The sequence below is a fragment of the Phalacrocorax carbo genome, chromosome Z (assembly GCF_963921805.1).
Source record: "Phalacrocorax carbo chromosome Z, bPhaCar2.1, whole genome shotgun sequence".
Taxonomy (NCBI): Eukaryota; Metazoa; Chordata; class Aves; order Suliformes; family Phalacrocoracidae; genus Phalacrocorax; species Phalacrocorax carbo.
The window spans coordinates 25476275-25487596 of record NC_087548.1 but is presented as its reverse complement, the minus strand read 5'-3'; the positions used below and the strand labels follow the sequence as shown (position 1 = coordinate 25487596).

Below are 11322 nucleotides of genomic sequence, written 5' to 3'. Positions count from 1 at the left end.
AATCTCATACTATCCAAATCACAATGTGGCAAACGTGCCAAAAAATGGCACTCCGGGACCAGCTTTAACAAACTCCAGAAGTCAACAGTGTTTTCTGAAACAAAACCTGACTCTTGCGTTAGAAAAATTATGTTTCTAGGAGGTTATTTCTGGAATTGCTGTACTTTATGGTTCAATCATTCTAAATTTTTTTTTCAAGGCAAAACAGCTACCATGTTCAAAGTGAAGCTAGGTTCACTCCACCAGCTAGAGTATTTCCACTCCAAAGAGGCAAAAAGTCCAGAACCAAATGGCAGATGCTAAATTCCACAATGATCCCAGTGAAGTCAATGGGGCTCTGCTTAACTCCAGCGATACGCTTACCATAGAGCCATGATTCATCTAACCATATTCAGATCTGGATATTACACTAACAACACAAACTACCTTATATTCAACACATCTGAAAAAGTATGGCCTTAAAGCTAGTTAAAGGAACGCTTGTAAATTTAGTATTCACCAAGCATTTTATTTGATTAAAAATTTTAGAAATATTGTACACTTGAAGCATTCTGTACAGATCATTGTGTTTTTAAAGAGATATCTAAAACCAAAAAGGAGGAACAGTATACAAAAGAAAGCCGTTTTATGGCATACAACGTAACACTTTTCACAGTAACAAGAAGGGAAAACTGAATTTTTAAAATTAAACCAGCAGGTAAATATTTATATTCAAGCAGTAATTATCACTATGAATGCTAAGTATTTTAGATTAGGTTAATCTAAAATGGCCAAATGCATATATCAGATGTCTACAAAACAAAATTGGGATTCAGTCTAAAAAAACTGACAAATAAGCAGTACCTTTAAAAAAAAAAACCACCAAAACAAAACAAAAAAAGCACCACACCAAATGCGACACATTAAGATCCAAACTGCAGTGTTATTGGTGCCAGATAATTGCCCAATCTTTTCAGTGCTCCATTGACTTCAGTGAGAACTCTGTGTGAGAATAACCTTGCCAATACAAACCATGAAGGGAATTATTTTACCTTATTTTCCTTCAAAATATTTAATAACTACGGAAAACTGAATTATCCTAATTTAAGTCAACTGCCTTTTTTTCTAATGCTGAATTTCAATTAAATCTATAAAACTGGGTTTCTTCATTCAATTTTCAATTTTGTTTCAAGACTTTTCAAAAAGCAATAAAATAAATTAAAATAACAACAGAGCACCACCTCTTGACATGGGCAGCTTAGAACAATTAGCAGACACGACAATGACCAACGTTACAGAAAAATGTCTAAAATACCAACCTTCTGCGCAGGGCACAACTATCAAAGCTCTGTCAATAAAAACCGTGTTAGTTAGATGCTGTGCCACACCAACACTCGATGCTTCACGAAACTTAATATAACATACTTTGGAGGAAAAAGCAAGAGGTGCGTTGCTGCAAGATAAAAGGAAAAAAAACAATTAGTCACATCAAATAATTGCATGCATGTATTTTTAACTATTACCCCATAATAAAAAAAATAGGTTTTAGTACTAACTTGCCTACTATATCACTGGAAAAAGCAGAGCATAGCACCTTCTCCTTTTTAATGGAAATTCATGAAAGCCAAAATCCAAATTAACAACACTAATTTTCTTTCATAATCTTGCTAAACACATTGACCAGTACATTCCAAATTACTATTGTAAGTAGCGTATTTACATGACACATTTGCCAAGTAAATAATTTATAGTTTATATTTTTTCCTCCAAATAATCCGTGTTCAGGAAAGTCAAACACCAAGCCCAGTTATTTTTCAGTGGGTCCTTCAGATGTTAGCACATAATAACCAATACTCTCTCTTGGGTCTTCATAAAAGTAGTTTCATTAATTCTTTCCAAGATAAAAGCAGTTGTTGAGAGTTCTTTCTAATGTTAGGTCTTAGTTCACTAACGTAACTAAAGTCCTTTTTACCATCTGCCTTAGTTTGGCATAGTGTAGCATGGGATAACACTGAAGGAGGCAGGAGGAATTCACTATTTGGCCAGGAGGAGGAAGACAATTAGAAATTTGCTTTTCCATTAGAAAGTATACCAACAGAGATGTCAGAAAGAACAACACACATACACTGTAATCTTGATCAAAACCAAAGTCTGCTTTAAAAAATGCATTCTCTAGTCAAGGTTCATAATCTTTAGAGAATCAGTTTATTCATATGAAGGAAGTACAGGTGAAATCTTCAAAGAGAGAATGGAATAGGATATTGCTGGAACATCAGCAATTTCCATCTGAAAAGACCATCTGTCTTCTACCAAAGCAGTAACTCATGGAAAGTACATTGCATACACTTTCATCCTGGCCCTCCCTCAACTCAAACAGGAACACTTGTCACCTTCTGGAAGCAGTTCAAGTTTAGCCCAACCCATCTTGTAGTTCCTCAAATTCCAAATAGGTACTCCCAAAGTTGTTGTATGGAATTAATTAGACTTGACTATTTAAATACAAGCTCAGAAGTTTTAGACATATTATTTCACCATATTAATTGCATAAATAAACTAATAAGTTAGTCTAAGGCAGGCAGACTGGTATGTTTCTGGTTACCAGCAAGGTAACATGTAGGCAAAATATCTAGGGAGCTGACCAACTTCAGAATGGCATTCAGAAACACTTGTGATGGAAAATTCTGTGAAAACGTATACTGAGGAGGCAAATATAAACAGGGAGTGGGAGACACATAAATATAAAAGTCAACCGTATACAATTCAGAAAAACATTGCAAGATGACGACTTTTCTTCTGCCTATTTATTTTGTTGGTAGTGGCCAATGTTTTCAGTTTCAAGTTTCCACAGTCAGGAAGGAAATAATTGTATAGAATGGCTTCTGAGTCACCTGTAAAGTCTTGGTTCAGAACAGTTTCCAACATCAGAGGGGACAGCAAGCTATGACTTTCTCAGTACTCAGCAGAAATGTTTGCATGTAAGTTTTAATCTTACATATTCTGAAGAGCCAGACTTCACTCACTGAAAAAAAAAATTTTTTTATGACCACAGGGGGTTTTTTGTTTGGTTTGTTGCTGGGAGGGTGGAAGTGGGGGTCTGTCTGCTGCAGTTGGGAGGAGAAGGTGTTTTCATTTTGTTGTTGTTGTTTGTTTTTAAACAAACATGACAGTGTTACAACCTAAACAGCTGAAGCCTCCACTGAAGATTCTGTGGTCCAGACTGTTGAAGACTTCTAGCATCTCCTGGTTTTTTTCCTTTTTTTGTTTTCATTGCTAACTCAAGAACATAATTCTGTTCCAGGCAGTTCCAGGCCCCATAAAAAATCCAGCTCTGACAAGTGTATTTTTTATAACATTCTTCTCCTTGGGAAGAGAGTATTTTGTGGATTTCAATCACAAAAGCTATGTGGAAAGTATGTTAAAAAATATTAACATCAAGAACACTGCTGCAAATGAGGCTCTAAAAAGAAGTCTTTGTACAAAATGTTTTCTGAAGGTTACGGAGGAGAAATTCTCTATAAGGAGACCACCTCTGCTGAAAACACATCAATATTGCATCTGCATCAGGGAGATTATTAAGATGCAAAAGATCTAAAATTCCAAAAGGTTTCACAGTGATTGAGTTATCTCATTTTACAAAGTGGGCCTCCTAAACATCCCCAGCAGGCTTCTTAAGAAGTTTCTTAAAACAGAAAAGTCCTGTGCTGTTTTAATTCCTTTTGTTCCATTTTTTTTCTGCTAACCTTTTCTGAGGCTGAATTGAGGTAGAGTCATAGTCTTCATTCTAGGATTACAAAGCACCAATGCAAACAAGCAACTCCTACATCTCTGATTCAAGGTTACTATAATACAGTTTCTTTAGAAAAGCAAGAAAACTCAAACAGAAAATAAAAATCTAAACAGTATTCAGATGTTTCTGTTGGTTTTGTTTTACGTCGAAGGGAAACAGTAACGTCCATCTCCCAAAGGAATAACAACGAACCAAAGACATTTCATAATAACGACCTATTCAGAAAGCTGCAGTGAAAAATAAAAAAAAAGCTACACAAGATTCTTCTAAGGGTCCAGATTTTCTCAGGGTGGTGGTGGTGAAGTAGACATCAGAAATTAATAACTTATCAAAATAAGATGTTATGGAATAATTGTGCAGATCACATTAAAATAAGGCTCTGTGTGTTTTATCTCAAAGGCCTCATCTATACTGCAGTAACCACAGGATATAACAATGTCTAAGAAGCACTTGTGTATTCTAGCCTCCAAGACCACTCCAGACCACCCAGAAGCAAACAGCAGGGCTTTCAACACCTAACGGAGACATTTTGTGCCTCCCTGCTTTGAAACAACTCATTCTGCAAAAATCCAATTGTTGCTCAATAAAGCTTTTCAATATTTAGCTGTTCAAAAATCATCTTACAGCCATATTTGAAGGCTTACTGCTATGAATGTAATTTTGAAGGCTTCTCTGAAACACAGATTTCAGCTGGGTGACAAGCATAACACAAAAGCATGACTGGGACTAAGAATCTGATTACAGACATCACTGGTCTCTTAGTAAACCGAAAAACAACTCTAAGCTGTATGAGTGGCTGGCACACTGGAGGACATACCCAAGGCAAAAGACCTGTCACACCCTGCAAACCAGCTTCAGATTTCAACTGTACTGCAAACAGAAAGCGATCTATAAAAACTGGTCTCAGTCTCGTTCAGAACTGTGAGAAAAAGGAGCCATCCTTCATCTTCTCACAAAAGTCTGTTTAAACAGCCAACAGAAAGGCACCAAATTAATACCTTCTTGAACACATTTTGTAAATTTAAATGTAAGTAACTTTAGCGTGTTAAAAGCAACACACAACAAAGAGACAAAAGTTTCAGGAATATCCTACAGAGCAGGGAACACAGTATACCCTCTCTCATGCTCTTGCATAATCAAATCCCAGCATCCTCATGGAAGTGTGGTTTCTTGGAGATCTTTTGCACATGCAGGCTTGCAGGAGGCCTCCTTCCTACGTCCTTAATGGCCACTGTGTACTCCCACTTGAGAAAACTGAGTAAGCACTGGAAGTTTTGCAAATGGCAAACTGAGGAGCTCTTGTTGTACAGTGACCACAGTTCTCCACTCCCAACTAGGAATTTAGGGATCTGAATTCCTAACCAAATCAGGACCATACACAGGTATTCAAAATTTCAGCAGTTTTTCCTCAGACTTTGTGACATTCTAGCTGACAGTGAAGCCCCACTAAAGCCACCCTCTTCTACAAAGAAGTGGTAAATCCACATGGAGGCCCTGGTGTAGTAACATTCTTCGTACATAAACTAATTCTCTTATACAGGCTGTAGTCATAGTATCATTTTCTGTTCTTGTTGACTTTTTAATCCTACCTAACCATAATTTTCCAAGTAATTTTCATATACACCCATAACTTTTCTTTAAAATACTTAAGTCTTTAGCTTCAGGAATAAACCAGAACTCATCTGGTAAAATTAAAAACCTGCAATTCAATCATCCTGCTCTCCTCAAGATGTAAGCAAAAGGGAAAATACTACACATACAAGTAAATAAAGAACACAAACAACACAAAAATCATATTTTCTGAAAGGATTTCACAATCATCCAGTACTTTCATTTCTGAGCACTTTTTATATGAAGTTGATTGGGGAAAAAAAAAAGGTCAAATTCTCAAAGGGTCTCTGAATATCCTTCTTAAGGTTAAAGCTCTGTTTATGGGCCAGGGAAGAAGAGATGACCACAAAGCTTGGTAATGAAGTGGAATAAACGGTGTCTTGGAGCACTGAAAGCCACCTATGGCAGTCTTTAAGAGACAAGTCTTACAAGGAGGGGATTAAAAAATTCTCACGAAGTCCAAGTTTCTTGTGCAAATTTCTTACACCAGTGACCAACAAGGTTAATCCAGTACAGCAGACAGATGCAGCATAATAGAAGATAAACTCTGCTGGTCTCTAAGATCTGATAATCCAATACAAATTAAGAGTGAAATGAGTGGATTAAAGAAAAAAAAACAACCATACTGCCACCTCCACATAACTTACACTCGTTTACTGATGTTATTCAAGGCCCACAAATAGGTGCTTTCAATTTTTAGATTAAAATTGTAACTGAAAAACTTCCAGAGAGCAGAAGAGTATATAGTTGTACTATCAAGTGAAATTTGAAATTTTCTTGTAAGAAAATAAGCAAATACAAACAACAGCCACCAGTAACAAGCACCTTTGACTCACTCAAAGATGATTCATGTTAATGGCTTTTCAATTTAAAAATATTGCTTTCTGCACCAATGAAGCCTCACTGACAAGTAGCTAAAATTGGGATGATGACCACAGGGAAAAAACTTCTTCAGTACCAAGAGTTTCCAATGCCCTCAACACTGAATCTGAAGGTGGACTACTTGCAGTTTACTGCCATCTGCATGACATGTGAAAGCCTCTAACACACAAGACACAAACTTCCCCACAGAGAACAAGCCTTTCAGGAACATGGCACGTATGGAATCCATCCTTCTTAAAGGGATGCCTGATTAGCAGTGACTGAAGAAACTAAAGGGTTTTCATTATGAAGATAAAACATGAAGTGACAAACTACCAATACCAAAAAGCATAGCATGATTTAACTCAAGATTAATAAAAAAAGTCCTCCCAATCAGAGATATAAAATAAAGGACCCTAACAAAAATTGCTGCTTTAAAATGACAGTCTTAAGGTATTAATTGCTGGGGAAAGTCACTGGGTTCAGGAAGGTTGCTGTGAATACTGAAGAGTCATGTTAAAGAGCCTGCATTTTATTTAATGTGTTAAAAAAACAGAGGTGATTTCTCTCTTCCTCTCCACATTTTGCAAACTTACAAGAACTTTAAGTAAACTAACATCAACACGCTTTCTATTTAGTACAATCTGTAAATAATTATACTCAGCAACTGAGAATTCCTTGTAGTTTAAGGAAATTCTCTGCTGCATGCTTTAAAATAGAGGTACATGTTAATGACAGGAAAAAACATAGGAAATGGGTAAAAAACCTCTTCTCTCTAAAAATGTTAGTTCAGACAATGACAGCATAGCCCTGTACTTCGCAGTCACTGAAGCAGAAAACCTATAGGCACCAGAGACACCATGTTCACTCCCTAGTTAGCCAAAAACCTTCCCCTTTTTCATTCCCGTCAGTGGTAGGCTGTTGCACAATGAATGACAGTGGAACAGTGCTATCAAAAGAATTTCCTGTAAGATGGAAATGATCACCTGATGAAATTCACCACTTCTGCAATCCTCTTGGATTGCTCTGACAGAGCAAAATATCACAGTACTAGTAAAAAAAATTATAATCCAAAGCTAACATGGAAAGCTGCATCTTCCAAGAATGGGAAAAATATTTCAAAACCAAATTAAATTGGCAAGAGCAATGCTGCAGAATGATGCATGCCCTTGACCAAGTTAATGCACAAATACCAGAATGAGACTTGTTTGAGACTTGCTGCTCCACATGGATGCACGTAAATCTATGGGGCCCAAGGGGGTACATCCCAGAGTACTGAAAGAGCTGGCCAATGTTATTGTGGGACCTCTCTCCATTACTTTTCAACAGTCTTGGCACTCTGAAGAGGTCCCAGGCGACTGGAAGCTGGCAAATATTGTCCCAATTTTCAAGAAGGGGAAGAAGGAAGACTGGTAATTACAGGCCTGTCAGTCTCACTTCTGTACCTAGTAAAATTATGGAGGAGGTTACACTGGGAGTTACTGAAAAACACTTGAGAGACAACGCAGTCATTGGTCACAGCCAGCACAGGTTCATGAGGGGAAGTCCTGCTTCACCAACCTAATTTCCTTTTATGTCAAGGCAACCCGTCTAGCTGACCAAGGGAAGCCAGTAGATGTGGTGGTTTTGGATTTTAGCAAAGCTTTTGGTACTGTCTGGATAGAATATCCAGCACACATCTAGACAAGTCCATAATATGTTGGGTGAGCAATTGGCCGATGGGTTGGGCTTGAAGATGTATAGTAAATGGGGTCACATCAGGCTATCGGCCAGTCACCAGCAGAGTTCCCCAGGGCTCAATTTCAGAGCCAGTGCTATTTAATGGTTTTATAAATTATCTAGATGCGTTTGGCTTTAGGTCATTCTGCAAGGAGCGGTAAAACAAATACTCTTGGATGACTGAAAGCTACTATGTCACCTTCCTCTTATTCCTCAGCATGAAATAAATTTAAAAGAGCTTATTAATATTTGTCATTCACTTGTCAGTATCCATGAGACCTGGAGTTCACTAATTCAACTTACTGAAGTATTTTTTTCATCTAGAATCCGGACTAAAAAGTGAGTTTCCCCTCCTCCATGAAGGCAGCAAAATTGATGCTTTAGAATCCATTGGAATGCCGGATTTCTTACAGAATTGTTTTTAACGGTAAGACTGAGATTACATGATTTTTATCTGACATTGATTTTAATGTAAAAAGCATATTTCCCTTTTAACTGAATGAATAGAAAGAACTAACTTTTAAAACTCTAGGCCTGAAATTGTTAAATACTTAAGGAAAAAATAGTAGCAGAAAATTATTTTAACAAATTGCAGACATCTATTGTAGCATCTCTTTGCTTGGGACACCTTTGCTTCCTTTGCACTTGTGAATGAAACATTATTTTCTGAATTTATCATAATATTATTCAAATATATTTTCAAAGAGTCAACAGGAAGTATGCCTTTTTTTGTTTCACAAGAAGGGCACCAGAGTAAATACTTAACTTTTTTCCAAAGTAATAATTTGAAAGAACGGTCAAATGTCCATAAATATAGGCAAGAAAATCCATCTTTCTACAAGTTACACATAAAAAACTGTAAATAAAGCCAAGTGCAAAATGAGTAATCGCGATCCTGCATCCAATCAATGAAATCAAAATTAATCACTTAGAACTGATGTTTATAGCATGATAACCTTGACATTACCAAGTCAAACCCTACTACGGTACTGGACATTAATATTTTATGGGTATACACACAGTGGCAAAATTTTATACATAGGCACAAACATTATTTGTGTATGAATGTCAAAAAGGTATCTATTTGCCTTAAAATCTGTTATATAACTTAGTGAAAAATAACAAGAGCTATGACAATAAATACATGCAGTGAGAATACTCAAGTGTATTAAGCAGCAAGTGTGGAAACAAGTCCCAGAGTAAAACTCTGGAAAACTGTATAAAAATCACCATCATTCTATTAAAGAGTGTTTAAAATGCAGTAAAGCTGTTTTAAGCATATATTTACATGAACAGATACTACTACATATACATTATATGCATATTAAACCATATTTTATTTTTCTTAGCGATCCTCATTCAAACCCACTCAGATGTAATATAATAACATAAAAATGGATAAATATCAACTTTTTTGCTATTTAGTTTTTAAAATTGAAATTTTATTTGTCTGAGCACCTTCTTTGTATCAAAATTGAAGTATCTGGATGTGAATGACTCCCTCCCCTTTCTACTACTCCATTTAACTTTCATAAGAAGAAAGAAAAATGGTTTGAAAGGACACATCTGTCGTTTGCTTCCCAGTACAACAGATGAAATGAGAAAAATTAGATTTCTTTTCCTCCCTCGTTGTGTTGATCATTCTCTGCTTGGGAAAAACAATACTTAGTTTGCAAACCTCAATATCTGCCCTCAGAGTGCATCCTTCACATGCAGCTGACGCAATGAGAACAGCTACAATTTAGAGAAACGTGTAGTGCCCGTTATCAACTTTCGTTTACTGCACACACCTTATCAGGAGCATTTCTGAGCACAAAGCATGGCAGGTTCCGTCCCTCTCTGAATAGCTATTTTGGCATCTGTTCGAGGGGCCCTTACTCGGAGAACAGAGCCCTTCGAACAATCCCCCCCCCAAAAAAAAACCTAAAACAAAACAGAACACCAAAAAACAAACAAACAAAAAAAAGAGTTGGTCCCGCCGACCCGCACGGCCCGGGCAGGGCAGCCATGCAGAGGTCAGGTCGGGGGTTCTCTCGCCCGACCCCCCTCACTCGGTCCGAGGGAAGAGAAAGATACACCGCAGAAAGGGGTTTTTCAGGAAAAGCTGGGGGGGAAAGACCTGCGCCCGGGAAGCGCTGCAGGGCAGTCTGGGAACACGCTTCTCGCCAGGCCTCCGGCTGCAACCCGGTGCCGGCACCCCACGGCGGGCGGGCGGGGGCAGCGCTGCCGCCGCCACGGCACACAAACGCCGCCGCCCCGGAGGCCGCGGCTGCTCCCGCCGCCCAGGGCCGCCATCTTAAGTCCGGGCGAAGCGCCTTTCCCCTGCGGCTGCCGCCGCACAAAGGGGTGGGACCACGTGACCGTGTCCCCGTGCAGGACGCTCCGGTGCCCACAATCAAGATGGCACATAGGGCCCACCGCCGCTGCCCTCCCTCCACCCGCCCGGCCCCTCTAGCCCTCTTCCTTCGCCTAAGGCTCTACGCTCCGGCGGCCGGCGCGGGCCCCACTTACTCCGGGGGATAGAGGCGTAGCTCCTCGATATCTCCGAGAAAGCCGAAGAGGGTCCGCATCTGCTCACTAGTCACCGCCGAGGAGAGGTTGGTGACCTGGATGACGGACGTGGGACCCAGGGGGAAGCCTAGCGGCACCCCAATCCCACCGCTGTTCATCATGGCGGAGCCCGCACAGCCGCTCCGCTCGCGGCTGTACCACACACTGCCCGAGAGGCGGACCCGACGACAGAGGCGAGCGCGCGGCGCCTGCTAGAGCGTCCTACCGCGCGGACGCTCTAGCGGCGCACTCGACTGCTCCCTGGAGGAGTTTCGGGGTATACAGCCCGTCGTCCGCCGCCGGCGGCGGCTCCGGGACAGCGCGTGACCCTCGCCCCACCCGGCCTCCGCCGCCCGTCCACAGCTCGGCCGCGGCGGGAAGGGCCTGGCTTCCCACGGAGCCCGCCGGGCCGCCGTTGCCAGGGCGGGTCCAGCGCGGCCCTCGGCACCGCCTAGAAAGGAGCGCGGGCGGCGCAGGCGGCCCTGCCGTTACCGGGAGCATAGCCCCCGGTCTCCCCTCAGGAAGGGCTCACAGGCGACGAGGCTATGGGGGACCAGGGCCATTCACACGGCCCCAGCACTTCCCTACCCGGTTTCTTTCAGCAAAGCAAAACGATTCTTGTTTAAACCTAGAGTACCAAAAAGCCTGGATACAAGTATAACCCCCACCTGTAGCAGGGCAGGGTTGGGCCCATTAATTGATTTGGCATGAAATCTACTGAGCACTCTGCCAGCAAATTAAAATATGCCCACAAGAAACAGAAGAAAGAAACAGATGTCACATTTAAATGCTCTTTGGTAGCAGAGTTCAATAGA

General features: G+C 40.3%; 1 protein-coding gene across 2 annotated transcripts in view; it reads right to left on the bottom strand.

Annotated features, from left to right (window-relative positions):
• Positions 1 to 10711, bottom strand: part of SREK1 (splicing regulatory glutamic acid and lysine rich protein 1) — a 42215-nt gene extending 31504 nt beyond the window's left edge. For both annotated transcript variants that reach the window (XM_064438319.1, XM_064438320.1), the window contains exons 1-2: positions 10469 to 10711; positions 1299 to 1432 (exon numbers count right to left, since the gene is read on the bottom strand). In XM_064438319.1, the coding sequence (XP_064294389.1) occupies positions 1299 to 1432; positions 10469 to 10629 (295 nt within the window). In that variant the 5' untranslated portion in view covers positions 10630 to 10711. The remainder of the gene's footprint in view (positions 1 to 1298; positions 1433 to 10468) is intronic.
• Between the last annotated feature and the right edge of the window lie 611 nt (positions 10712 to 11322).